Genomic DNA, 20,241 nt, shown 5'->3' on the forward strand with positions numbered 1-20,241 from the left:
GAGTTTGTAGCATGAACTATTTCTGATATTGCAGTGACCCCCCCTGCCCTCCCCACACCCCACCGCAAAATTCCCAACACAGAGCAGAAGCTTCTCAGTTTATAAATTTTATTAGCTAGAGAGTGTACACAGTACTTACAATTGCATCTATTAAAGACCAAAATACACTTGAAAAAATGCATCATATAAAAAAAATTAAAAACTTTGAACTATGTACAAACTTTGCCTGACATTACGTTAAGCTCAGGACCCTCCCACGCCCCTTCACAAAGAAAAGTTTATTTTTTTTCCCCTCTTTTAAACATGCAGGGCCTTAAAGCCATTTAGCATCACTTGAGGATCATTTTTTTTTCCAAATCCTGATCTTTACACTCCTATAAATCTGGGTTTTGATGGGTTTGATGCTTCACTGCTCTGGGTCAATCAAAGACATTTCTTCCCAAACCTCTTCTCTCATCCTCACCCACTCTTAACTCGCTCCTGAAGTGAAGTTTTTTGCTCAAGTGTAGCCAATCTACAAAGAATTCCAATTTCATTACTGGGGAGGTTTGAACTGGACACGTCTCCAGTTCTAACAGATGTGCCTGGAAAAGAAAGCAGATATTTTTGGTACCGTGGTGCTGACTGCTGGCTCCAACCTCACCAAATAAACACAACTTTCAGCAGTGATACACAGAAAACAAATTAAAAAATGATAGGAGCACTGGGGCTTTCACATCACTATTTAAAATATTAACAGTAAGACTTCCTAGAACACAAATCCATATTTCTTCACACACAACCTAAAACAGCAGATCAGAGAACCTAGATATGAAGGGATATTGGGGAAAAGTTTACAAATTCTTTAAGGAAAGTAATTACTCGTTAAAAAATAAAAGAAACAAAATCTATGTCAGAGCAATAATCTTGCTTCTCGAACTTCCAGCTCTCAAAAAGGTGTTTCAGGACAGATTTACCATCAACTGAACAGCAAAAAAATATCATGGAGAAGCTCTTACCCCAGCACACAAATATTCCACCTACAAAATGTACAGATGCTCCAAAAAAAAAAAAATATTTACAGTAACGCTGCAAATTCAACTAAAATCCCTTAAGGAGAGCTGCACGTTCCTGGATGGGAGAGCCCAGGAAATGCTGTGTGAACTTCAGGTGCCAGCTGAGGAAAACCAGTGCTGGAACTGGACAAGGATTTAAGGCAGAAGCATCCAGAGGCCCTGACGATGCATCAATGTTAAAAACGCCCTTGAAATTATTAGAAATAAATCCTAATTAAGGGTTGTGAGCAGTGTGTCAGATTATTCATCTAACTTGGGACAAAAATTGAAAGAAAAGAAGATTTCTTTGCCTGCCAGGAGCCAGGCCAGCTCCTCCTGCAGCCGCAGGTGTCCCCGAGGGTCGTTCCCAGCTGTGGGGAGGGACACGGAGCCAGGATTGACACCAAGGGGCTGAGCTGCATTTAGAGATCCAGCTGCCAATTCCAAACCCCTCTGCAGCTCCTCCTTGTCCTTCCACTGCCTGCACAGGGCATCCTTACGCCTCAACAGGCTCCCTCTTCCTCCAGGATTGCCTGCTCACAGCAAGGATCCAACATTTCTCCTCCCTCCTCTCCCTCTGATACTCTCAGGTTTAGTATTTGTCTTTCATCCAAAGGAAATAGAATTTTCCAGGCTCTGTTCCTTTGTTTCCTCCCAGTCTTCTACAACTGATTTGTCTTTAGCCATAAGCTGCCAGTAAATGGGGAAAGATGGGAGGGAGGAAATACAATTTCCAAGCTGCATTCCCTTGTCACTTGAAATCAGCATTCACTGGATTTAACCCAGTCTCATCCTTGGCAGCATTTCCTCAAAAACTCCTCTCTCTTCAGCTTCACCTGGCCAGGTTCACATAGCAACATTCCCAACCCCAAACTTCACTGCTGCGATCCAGTTTGAGCTACAGGACACAAAACCTGGCAATTCTGGGACTCCAGCAGGCAGATGATCCCCAGAGCAGCTGTGTAACTCACCAAGGTGAGAGGGGACAGGAGTGCAATGGTGAGAAATCACCTGGTAAATGCTTTTATCTACTGCTCCCATCACCAAAATTCAAATTATAACAGAGCAAGCTTAGAAACGAAATGAAAACTGTTCTGCGGAGGTGCTCAGCCCAAAGCCAGCTGTAGGTCATGGAAAAATCCTATTTTTTAATAATGTAAGTATTGCTCCTTTGCTAAGTGCCACTTTTGTTTTAAGAGCTTAATTTATAGAAAGCATGGAAGGTTCATCAGTATCTGCTGAGTCCTTCAGGTACCTCAGGCTGAGCTGCCCCAGCTGCTGCTGTCCTGAATCATCCCTCACTCTGGAATTGTAGAAATGATTTAGGCACCAGAAACTCCATCCCAGCCATGGCCAGGTGCCACCACTGTGACACTGAGGGTTCCACCTCTCTTGGAGGAACCATGGACTTCATTGGCAGGTGAGAAAGGAGATTGAAAAAAAAAAAAAATCCTTTGGAAGAGACTCACTGAAAAGTTTCAATCCTTTCTATACTCGCATCCAGTTTTCTTCCAAAGCAACAAGTACTGGCAGTGAACATCCAAACCCACCCAGAGACTGATTTACTGACCCAATCCCCCCCACATCTCCCTCTCCCACCCCACTTGCAACAGAGACACAACACATCAAGTCCTGCAGTAATTGTGACTATTTCTAGCATTGATTGGATGGCTGAACCTTTCCCAGAGAAGAGCTTCTTTACACATTTACAAGGTGGAATTGAAAAGAATCCCCTTCAGTTTCTGCCAGGGTCAGAAGTGCAACAGCAGGGCCCAGCTCAGGGAAAACCAAGTCCAAAGGGGTGAGGAGTGGATGGAATAACAAATCTCTGCACTGAAACCCATTCAGTGCTGGCTGGAGGAGCTGGAATCTGCCCCTGGACAGGGCTGAGCTGCACCAGCCACAGGGATTGAGGTGGGAAAATGAAGGGAAACCAAAGAGACGAGCGCTCAGACTCCGAATTCCCTGTGCTGGATCAGGAGAGGGCACCAAGGAAGTCTGAAAGGTTCTGTCTGTAGAGTTGAAACCTCAAGCACGTCCTCAACACGTGGTGCTTGCTCTGTGGAAAAGGACAGGCTGTGACATGGAGATTGTCCCACTCCAGGGTTCACTGGACACTCTGGGCAGGCAAGACAGGCTGGCAGGAGGGACGGGAATTCCCTTCAGGTGTTTTTTCCTGGAAGCAGGGGTTAGGAGACCCTGATCATCTGTGTCATTGCTTCTTCGTTGCTTTGAGTTGGATCCTGCAGACACAAAAGGGTGGAAATTCCACATTTTTCCATGAAGCAGAGAGAACCACACACAGCCATCAGGAGGACACACTCCTGCACTTCCCTTCATCTCCAAAACTGTCCTGGTTTTCCTGGTTTTTACAGACCAGGGACACAAAAATCCTAATACCTCCCAGGAATTTGTTGTTTCTGATATTTAGGAAGATTTAGGACTGGACGGATATTTAGGAATGATTTTAGTTCAAGATAAGAAACACTCCCTAAAGGCAAAGGACTGTTCTAAAGCACTGAGCAACCACAGAACCTGTTCATTCCACTCCATTATGTCCCTTCCTTTGAAAAATGCCTTGCACCTTTTATGCAAATCAAGATGCAGCTAAGAATCAGGTATTCCCATTTTTTAATTTTGCATCAGATGTAAAGATAAGGAATCTCTACCTTTAATTCATATCCTGGAAGAACACCCCAGTACCCAACCAGAAAGGCTGTTTTACAAACACAGAATGTTTGTGTGCATTTATCCTAAGAACTACAAAGTGAACACATTTCTATCCACATTATTATCATTTAATTCCTCAGGGCAATCATCCCTTGCTCTCCACAAGCAGTGGCAAGAGGTTTTATTCCCAATGCTTGGAATAAACCTAAAGGCAGAGAAGGCCAAGGGGCAGCAGATGAAAAATTCAGAGGCAGGGAGGGACAAGGGTCGGCAGCCAAGCCCAAAAACCCAAACAAAGCAGCACAGACACCTCTGGTGTGTGTCCTGAAGGGTTGAAGGGGATTTGCCCCAAACCCCACTCACCTGCATGTGAGGGCTGTCCTTTTCCTTGGGGGAGAAGAAGCGGCCCCCCTCTCCCCGTTTCCTGGCCATGGCGTGCCGGTGCCGGGACTCGTGCAGGTATTTCTGCAGTGAGGGAAGGAGCAGGTGAGGGAGCAGCCACTGCTTTCCCAGGGGAAATTCCCAGTCCCATCCATCCTCTGCCCCATAGATTCCCAGTCACTGCTTTCCCAAGGGAATTTCCAAGTCCCCATCAACTTTGCCCCATAGACTCCCAGTCACTGCTTTCCCACAGGAAATTCCCAGTCCCCATCCATCCTCTGCCCCACAGATTCCCAGTCACTCCTTTCCCAGGGGAAATTCCCAGTCCCCATCCATCCTCTGTCCCAAAATTCCCAGTCACTCCTTTCCCAAGGGAAATTCCCAGTCCCCATCCATCCTCCTGCCCCACAGATTCCCAGTCACTGCTTCCCCAGAGGAAATTCCCAGTCCCCATCCATCCTCTGCCCCAAAATTCCCAGTCACTCCTTTCCCAGAGGAAACTCCCAGTCCCCATCCATCCTCTGTCCCACAGATTCCCAGTCACTGCTTCCCCAGAGGAAATTCCCAGTCCCATCCATCCTCTGCCCCACAGATTCCCAGTCACTCCTTCCCCAGAGGAAATTCCCAGTCCCCATCCATCCTCCTGCCCCACAGACACTGTGCTGACAGTCAGTGCATGCTCACACACAGCTCCAGACACTCCCAAAACCACCCAAAATAAGCAGAATTATCCTCAAGGGACTTAAAAATTTTACTCTGATGTAGCTCATCAACAACAAAACCATTGTTGAGGAACACCAAGATTCTAATCCTCATTTTCCAGCCCAGGTGGGATTCTGTGCCTTTGTCACAGAGCAACCCCGTGTTAGATCCGAGTTTTACTCTCACCCTTCTCTCTTTGGGGATTTTCCCCTCTGCTTCCAGCTTGGCCCGTGCCTGCCTCCTCTTCAGGATGCGGTGGTACTGCTTGGCATTGACGTAGAGGGGCTCCTCTTCCAGCATCTCTGCTCCAGGCAAAGGGATCCTCTGGATGGCTGGGACTGAGCCAGCCCCAGGCACCATCTGTACAGACAGGGGGGTTTAGTCCTTGCAGCTCAGCACACAAACGTCATTAGAAACCCCAGCAGTGAAACAGAAAGTGGGTTTTGCTCAGGTAATGCAGCTGCTTAAATGAAAAGGAGCAATGAAGCTGTTCTCAAACTGCAAAACCAATCTAAACAAATCAATTCCTTATCAGTCCTGCTGGGTTTTCCTGATAAAAGTATCATTCCAATTCCTTGACTGTGTTGCTGCTTCTTGGACAATTAAACAAACAGGACATGGCTGTTTAACCCTTTCTTTTGGGTTATCTCTTATTTCAATTATTTCATTTCAGGGCACCTCTAAGGCAACACTGCAGAGCTGCTGACATCTAGTGGGGACCAGCAACATTCAAGAGGCTCACACCACAAAGAAACAGGAATTGGCAGGAAAAACCTCTATAAATGATGAAAACAAATCCTAAGGGACCCTCAGGAAAACCAGAAGTGACTCAATCTATTTAAATCTTTGCTCATCAGCTCACAGCTCAGTTTGCATTTCAGTTTCTACATTTCTGAGCTGCTGTGGGAAAGAGAAAGCCCAGAGCAAAGATCACAGCAGGATCCAGGCCTTTGAAGCTGAAAGTTTGTATTGTTTAAACTTTAAACTAATGGAACTTAGAGAGAGGACTGACCATGGTATCTCAATGTCAGACAAGAGTTTATCAGAGAAGCAGGGAATCACAGGATGGTTTGGGGTGGAAGGGATCTTAAGGATCACCCAATTCCAACCTTTTGCCATGGGCAGGGACACCTTCCACTATCCCAAGGTGCTCCAGCCTGGGATGGAGAAGACACAGCTTCTCTGGGGTCCCTGTGCCAGGGCCTCCCCACCCTCCAGGGAGAAATTCCTTCCCAATATCCCACCCAACCCTGCCCTCCTTCGACTTAAAGCCATCCCCACCCTTGTGAAAATCCTGCTAGGTCTGAGTACAAACACCTCAAAGCTCAGCCTCCAGAGGCAGCAGTGGGAATTTCACACCTACCATGACCATTCCCCCTGAATTGACCACGTTCCCAGCCACTGGCAGTGTCACTGTGACCGTCCCCTGGCCACTGCTGGTGGTGTTGGTGTTGGCTCCTGTTTGGACAATCTGGGCTCCAGCCAGGCTGGCTGCAGGAATGGTGATCATGCCTGTAACAGGGACTGTAACTTTAAGAAGTAGAACACAAAAGGAAAGAAAAAAAAAAAAAAAAGAAAAAAAAAGAAAACAAGAAGAAAAAAAAGAGAAAAAAAAAGAAACAAAAACACGCACACAAAAAGAAGGGAACAGCATTAGTCCCACTTCTGTGTTTTACTCATTCATCCTTCCAAAACATGCAGAGAGGCAGGAAAGGGTTGAAGTGAGGGATTAAATTCCATCAGAATTCCTGTTTTTTGCATTTGTAACCTCACTGTGAGTAACCACGTACTCTTGAGATGGAAAAGCAAATTTAAGGGGTTTTATTCTACCAGCCCTTGCTGGAGACAAGGAGATTTTCTGTTCCTGGGGAAAGAACCCTGCAGTGAATTCCTGCAGAGCACACAAACACCTCAATAAATAAAAAGCCCCTCAGAGAGGTGCCCTGGCTCCTCCCAGCCCTCCTACCTTGCTGCAGGATGGTGCCATCAGCATTCACAGGCTGGTACACGATGGTCTGGCCCTCAGCAGCCTGGGCAACCTGCTGGCCTTGCACTGCTATCTGCTGCTGGGTCTGAACAGAACAAAGAGCACAAAAACGTTACAAATTGCCTCTTTTTCCCCCCAGTGTTTACAATTCCTGAATGAACACATGGTGCTTGAGGTGTTCCAGGTGTCTATTTCTGCTGCCTCATTAGCAGCAGTAAGAAACAGGCTGGAGCACAGAGCAAATACCTGGAGATCAAACACCTGAAGCACATGTAAGATGCATTTTTCAACAGTTCAATAATGAAAAAAAAAAAAAAAACAAACCAAATTCTAGGTTTCCTGTCTCTCTATGAAGATGTGAAAGGAAGAACTGTTCTGCTCCAAAATTTAATTTTAGCCCTAACCAAAAGCATCAGCAGAAACCCCAGGTGTGACTGGACTACTGCACACAATGGCCCAAGTATGGAATTAGCAATGCTTCATGTTTTCAAAATTCAACAAAGAGACAAAAACAACCACGAACCAATAAAATACAGAAACACGATGGAGAAAAACATGCAACCTAATTTTTCTGCCCCAGAGTCATGTATGAAACACTACAAAAACATGACACTTATTCTCAAGTTCTCCTCAATATTAATAATTCTTTTTCTTTTTTTTTTTTTTTTTTTTTACTTGACCACATCTTAAGTCATTTGTCAAGTTTCTCTTGCTGTTCCTCTGCAGAAAAGCCTTTCATGCTGGTGCAGTTACCTGTGTCTGGCCAGCAGTAACTGCAGTCTGGGGCTGCTGTATAATGATCTGCTGGGTCTGGCCCTGCTGCCCCTGTACCTGCACAGCCTGCCCACCTTGAATCTGAATCTGACCTGGCTGGACCAACTGAATCTGTGGAAGAAAGAGTCAGAAAGGAACATTAACTATGCCTCTGATTTCTCCCTCCTCGGCCTCAGCATGACCAAGTCATCTCTGAGGGTGATTTACTGTTGCACAGAAAAAGGAAGCAGGGAGTCTTCTCTTTTTCCAGCTGAGAATGAGGAGTTTTAATGGATTGCTCCCCGGGACACAGCCACACAGGGCAGAGGGAGCAGCGTGCTGTGTCACCATGCTCCAGCAGTTCTGCACTGCTTCCACAATAAATCACTCAGGAGAAATCAATTATTCACATCCACTGGGAACAAATAGTCAGGTGGAAGAGGAAGACTAAGATTTAAGACATCTGTGGGGTGTTAATTATCCAGCACTCAGAAGTACTTCTGGGATATATAAAGTTGTCCTCAGCTTTGCAGAGTCTTTCCACCACTGTGGAACATTCTTAGATTAAAAAAGAAGAGCTGGAATACGGTTTGAAGTTTGTGTTTAAAAACACAGTTATGGATTTTCCTCCACCAACCAGATCGAGAAGAACCTCATACAAATTACAGTGGTTTTCAACAAAGAAAATATTAAATAAACCTCTCAAAACACCAAGACATCATTTGCCTTCCTGGACTGTGCTGGGTTCCTAAATCCCATCCTAAACCATCAGGACACTTTCATTATGCCATGCTTATAGTTCTTCCCTTCCCTTTTCAGGAACACTTCGACCACCTCCTTACATTTACCAACTGTCTTTTAAACAGGTAATTACTTCCAAAAAAATCCATCTTCTACACCTCCTTCACTATTGCCTTCTGTGCAACAGGGATCTTTAAATCCCCCTTCAGCCATCACGTATTAGAGGGGTTCAAGCACAAGTTTCTTGCAAGAAGCTTTCTTAAATAATTTTTTTTTTAATCCTCCTTCTGAGCCATAAATTGAACAGGCACCAGATTCCCAACTACATTGCAAGGGCCACGTAAAATATCCCAACAAACAAAAATCCTGCTCTGTGGGAAGGTATCCCTGCCTATGGCAGGGGAGGGGTGCAACTGGATGAGCTTTAAGATCTCATCCAACCCAAATCATTCCACGATGAAAAACCCCAAACCAACCCAGCTGTGTTTTAGCACTGACCTATAAGGTTCACACCAGGCCATAAAACGTAAAAACTCCGCTCATAAAGAACTTCCACTCATCCCCACCGTGCCAGAGCCACCGAGCACCACCTCAGCCTGGTTTTGGGGTGCTGAGCAGAGCCCTGCGTGGCAGTGGCGGCGTGCCCAGGCCGTGCAGTGCCCCCGGGGTGTCTCACCTGCTGCAGCCCCTGCGTGCCGGACACGGGCACCTGCATGATGGTCTGGCCCTGGCCCCCGGGCACGGCCTGCACCATGATGGGCTGGCCCGTGGAGGTGATGAGCTGCCCCCCGCTCACCTGCACCATCAGCGGCTGCCCCTGCACCTGCAACGAGAAGGCAACAATGAAAACCCCGCCAGAGCAGCCCCAGAGCTCACCCGTGTGCACGTGGGGGCAGGGGAAGTGGGGAACAGGCACTGAGCTGCTTCTGGGTTCCAGCATGTGCTATGGATTTAGTGAGTTATCTGCTTCTCCTGCAGTCTAGCTGTTATAAAGCATGAAAACCACATTTGCCAGCCACAAGAACTACCCTCATGCACAGCCCAAGAGCAAAGTGGGATAAAACACTTCATTATTCACCTCGCAATTACTGATTTTTTAAATGAGGTTCCTATTGAGAGAGCTCTGTTCTGACAGGGAGGTTCTGAGGTGGCTTCAGCTCTCTCCAATTTCATGCCTGCAACATTCCCATTTCCAAACTGACACGGAGCATGGGGTGTGCTGAGAGAAACTCTCCATGGTTATCGAGGGAAATTGTAACTGGAGCAACACAAAATGGAGTTCAGGGAGGAAAAGTCAAAGTGGATGAGCAGCAGCCACTTCTGGGCCCAAAAAGGCTTAGACTGGATATATAAATATAAATATAAATATAAATATAAATATAAATATAAATATAAATATAAATAAAGTGTGAGGGTGGGCAGGCCCTGGCACAGGCTGCTCAGAGAAGCTGTGGCTGCCCCTGGATCCCTGGAAGTGTCCAAGGACAGGCTGGACAGTGTTTGGAGCACCCTGGGATAGGGGAAGGTACTGGGGTTGGAACTGGGTGAGCTTTAAGGTCCCTTCCCACTCAAACCAGTCTGGGATTCTGAGGTAACTTTGGCCTGAGAATCTCTGGACTCTTGGACCTGGTATTTCTCTGGTCACTGGGAAAAAGGGCCGTGAAAAGAAAAAAAAGGGGAAAATCTCTCTTTTTGAACCCCTTCACCTGCCATGTCCCCAGATTCCCAAAACACATCTTGAAAAATACCTCCACAGCCTAAATGCAAAATCAGTCTCATGAACTCGGGCATCACAAAATCTGATTTGTTTAGGAACAAGAACATCACGATGTGGTAAAGTCACCCAGTTCCTGGGTTTCACACCCCAGGGGGTGAGGAGCCAAATCCTGCCCTGGGAATTTGAGTTTCCAGGTCCCCACTGTGTCCCTCAGCCTGTCCATGTCCCATCCAAAGCCCTCAGCCCCTGGGCTGGGTCACACAGGGAGGAGCATGCTCAGGTCAGCACAGAGAAGCACAGGCAGCAGCACAATATCCAAGAAGCAGAAAGGAAAACAAGACATTCCAGGATTTTTGTTAATGAATCACAGCAAGGCAAAATAGAAAAGAAAAAAAAAAAAAAACGGTGGGGAGAACATAACAACAACCAGAGGCCCCAGTGAGCCCAGCAATCCAAGTCAGGCAGCATCTGAGATGTGAACTCTGAACATAAAAAATGCTGTGTTGGTTCTGCAGCTGGCAGGGCCAGTCCAGCCCCTTGGAACCACCCTGCTCTGAAGAACTACAAACCAAACAAAACCACAATGCTGAGTGTAAAACTGCCACGGCTGCCCAGGGTCTGTCAACTGCTCTACAAAGGGCTCCTGGAAAGCCTGGGTGAGTTAAGGAAGTGGAGGCTGCAAGACAGGAAATACTTCACACTGAAACCCATTTCTTTCTACACTGTGTAGCACTGGGATGTGGGATGTACTGCTGTTTGGATCCACATGGCTCCTGGGTTTCCCTGTGCTGCTCACAGGGAAATAAGGAATTGGATCTCTCAGTGCCACAGAGGCCAATCTTGTCCCCAGGTGCCCTTTCAGTCCCAGCTGAGAAGGTTCCACTGTCCAAGCTCAGGCTCTGGCACCACCTCTGTCTGCCTCATGCAGTGCTCCTCAGGGAAGAGCTCAGAACCTTCATTTCCTTGGAATTCCAGGAAATCTTTGGGGTTTATCCCAACTGTTACTTCCTCATTTTGGTGTTTATAACTTTAAAGTCACACTGAACCACAATTCCCTTCCAGAGTTCCTGGCATGCAGCTTGGGAACAGCTCCAACGCCATGGCAAACCCTAGAGGCAGCAGCCAGCAGAGATTCCTGCTCCACATCCCCCTGCTCCTCCTGGAAACCCTGGGAAAACACAGCATTAGATATGTGGTGCTGGGGAGGGTCATGCAGTGCTCAGAAACACAATCAGAGAGGTCACCACTACCTGGAGGGTCTGGACTTGCTGGCCTGAGGCCGATGCCACCTGGGCCTCAGTCTGCAGCTGGACAGCTGTGACACCTCCCTGCTGCTGGGAACAGGAACAGGGAGAGCTTGAAACATGGAAATGCACAACACACTGCTGGGACAGGGGGTGGGGGCCATACACACTGCTCCAAGAACACGAGGAATGGGAATTTTAGCAAACCTAAGGATGGAATTCCCTGGAACTGCACGTGGCACTGCCAGGCTTCAATATTCCAACTCACAGGGAACAGGACGGGTTCTTTTTGGAGGATTTCACACTCAGTTTCAGGGTTTTAGTTTTGAAGTTTTAGGCTTCAATATTCCAACTCACAGGGAACAGGACGGGTTCTTTTTGGAGGATTTCATGCTCAGTTTCAGGGTTTTAGTTTTGAAGTTTCAGGCTTCAATATTCCAACTCACAGGGAACAGGACAAGTAATTTTGCAGGATTTCAAGCTCAGTTTCAGGGTTTTAGTTTTGAAGCTTCAAGCTTCAATATTCGAACTCACAGGGAACAGGATGGGTCATTTTGGAGGATTTCACACTCAGTTTCAGGGTTTTAGTTTTGAAGTTTCAGGCTTCAATATTCGAACTCACAGGGAACAGGATGGGTCATTTTGCAGGATTTCAAGCTCAGTTTCAGGGTTTTAGTTTTGAAGTTTTAGGCTTCAATATTCCAACTCACAGGGAACAGGACGGGTTCTTTTTGGAGGATTTCATGCTCAGTTTCAGGGTTTTAGTTTTGAAGTTTCAGGCTTCAATATTCCAACTCACAGGGAACAGGACAAGTAATTTTGCAGGATTTCAAGCTCAGTTTCAGGGTTTTAGTTTTGAAGCTTCAAGCTTCAATATTCGAACTCACAGGGAACAGGATGGGTCATTTTGGAGGATTTCACACTCAGTTTCAGGGTTTTAGTTTTGAAGTTTCAGGCTTCAATATTCCAACTCACAGGGAACAGGACGGGTCGTTTTGGAGGATTTCAAGCTCAGTTTCAGGGTTTTAGACTGCTCACTGCCCAGGTTTGGCACTGTGAAGGGTTCCAGATTTTGGGCACACTGGTTTGTCCCAACAAAGCCCCTCCTGCAGCACAGTCTGAGCTCATCTCTGCTGCCCCTGTGTCGGTGCCTGCCCACCAGTGACCCTGAGGGACAGTCTGGAGAGGCTGCAGGAGCAGTCAGAGCTAAAAGCCTTTTCTATCTTTAGCCTCTTTGCTAAGAGTCCCAAAATACTCCCAGTAACTGTGTTAGCATGGGGAGATGAAGGACAGCTCCCTCCCAAGTGCTGCAACAGCCTGGTAAAACAACTTATTTTAGCAAAATGTTTCAGGCTTCAAGAAGTTGTGCTGAAAATAAGAGCCAAGAGTTGGTTTTATCTCCTTTTCACCTAGAAAATGTCAATAAACCAACTACATCTTAGGCTATCTGCTGCAAACAGGTATTTTGGATAATCCTTAATATAAAATGTTTTAATCTCAAGTGCAATCTTGTTCTGGCTGAAAAAGTCAACGCCAGCTAAACCCAGTGGAAGGATTTGGTCCCTCCTGAGGCCAAAGCAAAGCAGATCTCCCTAAAAACATCATCCAGTGGCTCAGCCCTTTGCATGGCAAACCACCAAACCCCTCAAACTAGAGCAGAAGACGCAACAAAAATTCAGCAGCAGCTGAAAACACATCCCCAAATCTGGATATGGAAAGCTGAACAGCCAAAATCAATAAGCCCTCTAAACTCAGCCCTGGTATTTTGCACATTGAAACATGAACTTCTTTGTGGGATGGATGAGTTCATCCAAAGCTACATGGTTGGTTGAATTCCTGTTCTGTGTGTTTGTTTTGCTCCACCTGTTGTTCTGAAACAAAGAATCTCTACAAATGTTCATTTGATAAAACTGGAGGAAACCTCTGTGGGCTTGAATAAAACCTATTTCAACTTTGGAGGATTTTTTCTTGTGGACAATTGATTGTTTCTGTTAATATTCTGTTTCCTCTGTTTTTAGAGATGTGTTAATATATTTTTAGATGTCTTTATATTTTACTTTCCCCATGTCACTACCATTTTGCAAACTCCCTGCTGCACTGAAATTTGGTAACATGTACACCTGCATTTTCATTTCAATTTTATATAAATTTTTATATTTATAGAAAATCTTATAAATTTAATTTCATTTAAAAAATATAGTAAGTGTATTCTAAAAACCACGTTTACTCTGGCTTCCAGGCAGGTGCCATCAGTGCCCAGGAGACAGAAGTCAGGTGAACAGGTGGATCAGGATTGTGCTGCTGAAACCAATTTCTTTCCACACTGGGATGTATTGCTGTTTGGATCCACATGGCTCCTGGGTTTCCCTGTGCTGCTCACAGCTAAATAAGAAATTGGATCTCTCAGTGCCACAGAGGCCAATCTTGTCCCCAGGTGCCTTTTCAGTCCCAGCTGAGAAGGTTCCACTGTCCAAGCTCAGGCTGTGGCACCACCTCTCCTCAGGGAAGAGCTCAGAAGCCTCATTTCCTTGGAATTCCAGGAAATCTTTGGGGTTTATCCCAGCTGTGGCCCTCTGAGGGGTGCAAAGGGCTCCCCCATTCCGTACCTGCTGCTGGATCTGCCCCGCCTGCACCACGATCTGCTCCGTGGAGCTGCTGCTGTTGGCCGTGTACTGCTCCATGGTGCCTCAGCCCCTGCAAGACAAGCAAGAATCAGGGCACCAGTCCCCAGGCCTGGCCACCCCCACTGTCCCCCAGCAGCTGCCAAGCCAAGCAAAGCAGGAGCTGCCCCCAGGGCAGGGCTCTCCCAGGGCTGCTCCATCTGGGTAATAAAACAGAGGTGGCACTTCAGGCCTGTCCAAGCTGAGTGAGCAGCAAAACCACCCCAATTCTGCCCCAGCTTCATGGGCTGCACCAGTTCTGTGAGTCTGCACATCTGGGCTCCAGCCAGGTGCCCCCACAGGGGAGTGTCACTGCTGGAAAACCTCGGGAAATGCAACCTTTAGGTGTGAAATTGAACTGCACTTCAAGAATTCAGCAGAGCTGTGAAGGCTTCTCTCATTTTTCTTCCCTCTCCTCCGGCTCTCGTGGAATGGTTTGGGTGGGAAGGGACATTAAGGATCACCCAGTGCCACCCTCTGCCGTGGGCAGGGACACCTTCCACCCCCCCAGGTTGCTCCAACCTGCCCTTGGACACTTCCAGGGATCCAGGGGCAGCCACAGCTCCTAAACCAAGGCCTCCCAAACCTCCCAGGGAGGAATTTCTTCCCTAAAGAAGTATTTCTATACTCAAATACAGCTTTCATATATTTTGGGAAGCACCAGCAGCTTTCCCAGCACCTCCATCCTCTCACTGCCCCTCATTCCTTGACCCCTTCCCTGGACACCTCAACCCCACTGTGCTGACATAAAAACATCTTTTCCCTGCCACTGCTTCTCTCCTCACTGGCCCTACAACAGCAGAATTCCTGCTTTAGTGAGGTGTTTGATTTATGCCACGACTGAACAAGTTCCTGCTGCACTGCTGAATGAAAACACAGCCTGGAACTTTAATTTTCCAAGTCTAAAGCAACAAAACCTCTGGCTCCCTCATTTTTTCAAGGAATGCTGACAGGATTAAGTCACAGACTCTCTGTACCCGTTGCTGTGGTTACTGCTGCTGTTTGAGTTCCATCCTTTGCCCATTTCCTGAGACTTTTTCACAGCCAGAATAAAAGAAGATAAATACTCTTTCTGAAAATGCTGCTGTCAGGTTCTCATTTCAATTTCACACTGGGTACTTAATTTTTGCTTTAAATTAAAAATTTTAAGTAAAACATTAACAGCTCTGTAATCCCAACACTCTGCAGCAGCTGCCCAAAGTTCTGCCAGTGCTGGATCCTCACTCCAAGGGATTATCTCATCCCTTTTGTTAGACACAGAGTAGCCAAGTTAAATATTAAAGACCAGGGATCAATCAATGGCAGAGGATGACAGCTCCTCTCTCAGTGAGCTCATGGGCAGCTCCTCCTCACCGGGAATGCTCTGGGAATTGTGTTCTAGTCCCAGCAGCAGATATTTATATATATATATAAATATATATATTTATATATATAAAAATATATATAAATATATATATATATATTAAAAAAAAATATATATATATACCCTGAGTTGTATGGGACTTACTAGGATCATCAAACTCCTGGCCCTGCACAGGATAGCTCCAAAAATATACACAAATATTTAAACATATACATGCAAAATACACATAATTTATATTTATACAAATACAGCTGCGCCAGGAACGGCTTCCTCACCCAGCAACCCACACCAAGAGCAAACCAGTACCGCCAGCAGTCCGAGAGCCCCATGGCATCGCTCGGACCGCGTCCCGGAGCTCCCGAACGGGCAGAGCCCGCTGCGCTCCGCCGGACCCCGCCGCTCCAGGGACACGGCGGAGCCGCACGCCCACGCCCGGAGCGGGATTTAGCACGGGGGCGGTCGGAGCGCCACGCGCGGAGCCCAGGCTCAGCTCCTGACTGGCCGTGGAAGCCAGCGGCGAGCCGGGGCCGTTGTGCCAGAGCGGGAAGCCCCGGCCCGGGGGTCTCTCGGTGCGCTGGCCGCCCCGAGGGCCGGCCCTGCCGCCGCAGCACCGCGTGGCCGGACACATCTGCGGAGCTGCACCGCGCACACCGGGAGCGGACGGGGGGCAGCCCGGGCCCCTCATGCCAGCGCGGAGGCTCCCGGGGAGGGCGGGGCGCTGCGGGCTCGCCGGGGGAAGAGGCCGGGCCCCGCTGCGGCGCTCGGCCCCGCGCCCCCCCTCGCCCATGCCCGGCCGCGGAGTACCCCACCCCGCTGCTCGCGGCCCCGCTCGCCCCGCGGCCCCGACGCGGCCGAGCCCGGCCCGGCCCCGGTTCCCCCCTCAGCCCCTGAGTGGCCGCGGCCCCGCCAATCCCGGCGCGCGGGGGCTCCATATTGGCCGCTCGCGCTCACCGTGCCGCGCTGCCCGGTCCGCGCCCCGCGCTGATTGGCTCCGCCGCGGCGCCCCGAAGCCCAATCAGCGCCCGCACTCGCCCGCCGCGCAAAATGGCGCCCAACCGCGGACAAAGGGGGCGAGGGGCGGGGCCCCGCCCGGCCGCGGCCGCCCAACCGCGCGCCTCGCCCTGCCCGGCGCCGCTGCGCCTGCGCGGGGGGCGTGCGGCGCACGCGCGGGCCGGGCCCCGCCCAGCCATCGGCTCCGCCCCCTGCCCGGAATGTTCTGGGCCGGGACCTTGGAGAGGGTCCGCCCGCGCGGGCGGAGCGGCGCGGCCGCCATGTTGTGTGGGGCGCGGCCGCCATGTTGTGTGAGGCGATACCGCCGTGTCGTGTGGGGCGCGGCAGCCATGTCGTGTGGGGCGCGGCAGCCATGTTGTGTGAGGCGATACCGCCGTGTCGTGTGGGGCGCGGCAGCCATGTCGTGTGAGGCGATACCGCCGTGTTGTGTGCAGCCGCACCGCCGTGCTGTGTGAGGCGATACCGCCGTGTTGTGTGGGGCGCGGTAGCCATGTTGTGTGAGGCGATACCGCCGTGTTGTGTGCGGCCGCACCGCCGTGCTGTGTGAGGCGATACCGCCGTGTTGTGTGGGGCACGGCCGCCATGTTGTGTGCGGCCGCACCGCCGTGCTGTGTGAGGCGACACCGCCGTGTGGGCAGAGCACGATCCGCCAACTCCCCGCGAAGCGGATCCGCCATTTCGCCGCGAGGCGGAGCCGCTGAGGCTGAGGCGGTATCGCCCATGTCCCCCTGAGGCGGAGCCGCCGTGCCCGCTGAGGCGGCGCGGTGTGGCCGTGAGGCGGGGCCGCCCTTGCGGCTCGGCCGGAGCGATGTGGGCGGCGCTGGGCAGGCTCGGCGTGGCGCAGGCCGTGGGCCCGGCCCGGTTGATCGCTGTGCGCCCCGCGGGTGCGGCGGCCGAGTGGCCCTGAGGGGTGGGAGGGGAAGGAGGAGGAGGAGGATGAGGAGGGCGATAATGGTGATGAGGAGGAGGGCGGCAGCCTGGGGGTGCTCACTGTGCCGTGACCCGGGGCTGGGGCCTCCTCCCGGGCCCGAGCTGTAGGCGCAGCGGGACCGGGTCGGGGGCGCCGGCATCTTCAGGGGTGTCGTGGTTGTCCCGCTGTCACAGATCAGTTAGGCTCAGCCTTGCCCCCTCTAACACACTCTTTGTGCCTAGCTTGAGGTTCCTAATAATTGTTTTTCTCTCATCTTTCCAGCCGCAGGAGCCTTCTCCATACCCCACGTTACCATGGCCACCCACTTCTCCAAGGATCAGGAGGAGAGAGTGCGTAGGAAACGGGTTACATGGGATATTATTGTCTGTGCAAAAAGGCCTTCCCCTCATTACAGCACGGCGCTGGCTGCATCCTGCAGCTTTTGAGAGCAAAGTGGCTGCCAGTGCTGAATTCAATGTGCTTTTTGTCTGTAATGTCAGTGGGGCAGATGCTGTGCAGCAGCACAGAGCTCACCTGCCTGAGCACCTCGAGACTGGTGCTGCTGGAGGGGTTTCACTAATCCAGCTGTGCTCCCTGTCACATAATTACCCTTTTAAGCTTTGATTTTGTAAGATTACCTGCTGAGCTGGCACGTGATGCTCATAAATGATCTTGTTGAGAAGGTGTAGTGGGTTTGTAATTCTGTGTATGGGGTGTGTCATTCTCTGTAGTGGGTTTGCAATTCTCTGTAGTGGGTTTGTAATTCTCTGTAGTGGGTTTGTAATTCTCTATATTGGGTTTGTTATTCTCTGGGTTGGGGTTGTAATGCTGTGAATTTGGTTTGTAGTTCTGCCTGTGGGGTTTGTAATTTCCACACGTGGGGTTTGTAATTCCCTCCCTTGGGTCTGTAGCCCGTGCCAGCTCAAACACTTCCACCCTGCACAGCAAACACAAACCCTGCCCCTCTCGCTGCCCAGTCCCAGCCCAGCAGAGCCCTGTGTGCTCTCTGAGGAGGTTTTGTTGGCCCTGCCCTGCAGATCAGGTGTGTGAAGGGGGACCTGTTCTCGTGCCCAGCCACGGACGCCCTGGCTCACTGCATCAGCGAGGATTGCCGCATGGGCGCCGGCATCGCCGTGCTCTTCAAGAAGAAGTTTGGAGGCGTCCAGGAGCTCCTGGATCAAAGTGAGTGCTGCCTGGAGGAGCTCCTGATTTCCAGCAGGGAGGGTGTTGGAGCTGCTTGGGGTTGTGGAGTGTGGCTGTTCTAAAAGCACCTTGGTTTTTGTGCTTTAGAGAAGAAGACAGGGGAGGTGGCGGTTCTGCAGAGGGACGAGCGGTACATTTACTACCTGGTAAGGGCTGGGGTGGCACTGGGACACCTCCCTGGAGCTAAACTGTGCCACATAGCAGGCATTGATAGCTGTGGGGGTTTTAGTCGTGTTCATGGAATTGGGGAATCACAGAATAGTTGGGGTGGGAAGGGACCTTAAATCTCATCCTGAGCAGGAACACCTTCCCCTATCCCAGGGTGCTCCAAGCCCTGTCCAGCCTGGCCTTGGACACTTGAGGGATGAGACCACCACAACTGCTCTGGGCACCCAGTGCCAGGGCTTCACCACCCTCACAGGGAATAATTCCTTCCTAATATCCCATCTAATCCTGCCCTCTGGCAGTGTGAAGCCATTCCTGTTGTCCTGTCACTCCACACCCGTGAAAATAAATAGTCTCTGTCTTGTTGGCTCCCTCCGGGCAAGGGAAGGGAGTTTCTGGAATGTTCCTCTCAATAAGAGATGTGTCCATTGCCTGTGAGGAGCAGCCAAGCTGTTGTGTGCATCTGCATGGACAGAACTGGCTGCTGAGTTAGTGTTTTAAGCTGTGAAATGTTCTTTGCTCAGGTCTCTGCACAGAGGCAGGTCTGGGTGTGGAGTTTTGGGATATCAGGGGATGTGTGTTTTGTAACGATATTTATAACACACGGAAGTTTGCAGGGGTCATGCCCAAGGCCCAGCTGAGCTTTTCTATTTTTCTGTAGATTACAAAGCAGAAGGTTTCTCACAAGCCCACGTATGAGAGCATGCAGAAGAGTTTGGAAGCCATGAAAGCTCACTGCCTGAACAACGGAGTCACCGACATCTCCATGCCCAGGTGAGGGGCTCAGGAGCTGGATGCCAATGCTTGGGTGTTTAATTTCTAGAAGGATGTCTGAGGGATGATCCCCTGCTGTGAAATAAGAATTCAAGCATCCCCCTCTATCCATCTCCTCTTTTCAGTTGGGCAAACCTAATTTGCATTTCCCTGTGCATTTGTTTCCTTGTTCTCCCCACGTCCTGTGGGTTTATGGGGAGCTGTGGCAGGGCCACCTCAAACTGCAGCTGCTCCCAGGGCTGGTTGGGCACAGCACAAGGCCCAACAAAGCTCTCTCGGTGCTTTGTCTTCCAGGATTGGATGTGGACTCGATGGCCTGCAGTGGGAAAAGGTGTCAGCCATCCTTGAGGAAGTGTTTGAGAACACTGACATCAAGATCACAGTTTACAGCCTGTGAGCAGAACAGTCGAAGATCCCCATTTCCCCCAGTTTTGGGAGCAGAACCTGTGAACTGACAAGGGGGACCTGTGTGTGGAGCACGTTCTGCATTCGGGTGTCACCCACTCGTGTGACAGTGACAGGCGCCTCCAGCAGCAACGAGCTCCAGAGAAGTTCATTTGGGCTGTTAATTAGCAGGAGGCAGCGGCGCTGTGGAAAGCCTCGGGGAGCTCCCGGTGTGTCCCTGCAGCCACCAGGTGTCACTGGGGCTCCACGCAGTGAAACGGGGCCGCTGCCTCGTGGGTTTCTCTTTGGCTTGGTGCTGATGAGCTGCCCCAGGCAGCGCTGGCACCTCTGCTTTGCTCTGTTCGCAATGCCCTGCCTGGCACTGGGGTCACTCACCTCTCCTCACAGGTGGAATGGTTTCATTTCTCCCTTCCGACCACAAATTTGGTTTGCTGAGAACGTGCTCACTCAGGATCATGCTGTGATGTGAAATAAACAGTGCCCTGCTGTTGGATTGGTACCTGTGGCTGTTCTGGGGACAG

General features: G+C 50.0%; 2 protein-coding genes across 17 annotated transcripts; one reads left to right on the forward strand and one right to left on the reverse strand.

Annotated features, from left to right (window-relative positions):
• Positions 1–91: 91 nt before the first annotated feature.
• NFYA (nuclear transcription factor Y subunit alpha) lies at positions 92–16,307 on the reverse strand. 13 transcript variants are annotated; one of them, XM_053998482.1, is made up of 10 exons: positions 16,204–16,307; positions 13,836–13,923; positions 11,233–11,316; positions 8,945–9,091; positions 7,528–7,659; positions 6,754–6,859; positions 6,151–6,317; positions 4,974–5,147; positions 4,068–4,169; positions 92–3,277 (listed from the first exon to the last, which is right to left on the reverse strand). In XM_053998482.1, exons 2-10 carry the CDS (start codon positions 13,908–13,910, stop codon positions 3,224–3,226), a joined length of 1,041 nt encoding a protein of 346 aa, XP_053854457.1. In that variant the 5' UTR covers positions 13,911–13,923; positions 16,204–16,307; the 3' UTR covers positions 92–3,223. The 13 variants fall into 13 exon arrangements, with proteins under 13 accessions (XP_053854457.1, XP_053854458.1, XP_053854460.1 ...); XM_053998483.1 differs by having other exon boundaries at positions 11,236–11,319; XM_053998485.1 differs by having other exon boundaries at positions 6,151–6,299; positions 11,233–11,319.
• Positions 16,308–16,750: 443 nt separating this feature from the next.
• OARD1 (O-acyl-ADP-ribose deacylase 1) lies at positions 16,751–20,213 on the forward strand. Of its 4 annotated transcripts, none has more exons than XM_053998496.1 (6): positions 16,751–16,829; positions 17,456–17,523; positions 18,211–18,355; positions 18,464–18,522; positions 19,203–19,315; positions 19,610–20,213. In XM_053998496.1, exons 2-6 carry the CDS (start codon positions 17,488–17,490, stop codon positions 19,710–19,712), a joined length of 456 nt encoding a protein of 151 aa, XP_053854471.1. In that variant the 5' UTR covers positions 16,751–16,829; positions 17,456–17,487; the 3' UTR covers positions 19,713–20,213. The 4 variants fall into 4 exon arrangements, with proteins under 4 accessions (XP_053854471.1, XP_053854472.1, XP_053854470.1 ...); XM_053998497.1 differs by lacking the exon at positions 16,751–16,829 and adding an exon at positions 16,857–16,875; XM_053998495.1 differs by lacking the exon at positions 16,751–16,829 and adding an exon at positions 16,893–16,974.
• Positions 20,214–20,241: the final 28 nt, after the last annotated feature.

The sequence above is a fragment of the Vidua macroura genome, chromosome 24 (genome assembly GCF_024509145.1).
Source record: "Vidua macroura isolate BioBank_ID:100142 chromosome 24, ASM2450914v1, whole genome shotgun sequence".
Taxonomy (NCBI): Eukaryota; Metazoa; Chordata; class Aves; order Passeriformes; family Viduidae; genus Vidua; species Vidua macroura.

Bases quoted from the DNA above. Each gene is read 5' to 3' on its own strand.
- NFYA (XM_053998478.1), bottom strand. From the start codon at position 13,910: ATGGAGCAGTACACGGCCAACAGCAGCAGCTCCACGGAGCAGATCGTG. The intron at 11,320-13,835 runs GTACGGAATGGG...TCCTGTTCCCAG, and splicing joins CGGGGCAGATCCAGCAGCAG to CAGCAGGGAGGTGTCACAGC. The intron at 6,318-6,753 runs GTAGGAGGGCTG...TACTTCTTAAAG, and splicing joins TGGCACCATCCTGCAGCAAG to TTACAGTCCCTGTTACAGGC.
- OARD1 (XM_053998494.1), top strand. From the start codon at position 17,072: ATGTGGGCGGCGCTGGGCAGGCTCGGCGTGGCGCAGGCCGTGGGCCCG. The intron at 17,148-17,455 runs GTGCGGCGGCCG...TCATCTTTCCAG, and splicing joins GATCGCTGTGCGCCCCGCGG to CCGCAGGAGCCTTCTCCATA. The intron at 17,524-18,210 runs GTGCGTAGGAAA...CCTGCCCTGCAG, and splicing joins CCAAGGATCAGGAGGAGAGA to ATCAGGTGTGTGAAGGGGGA.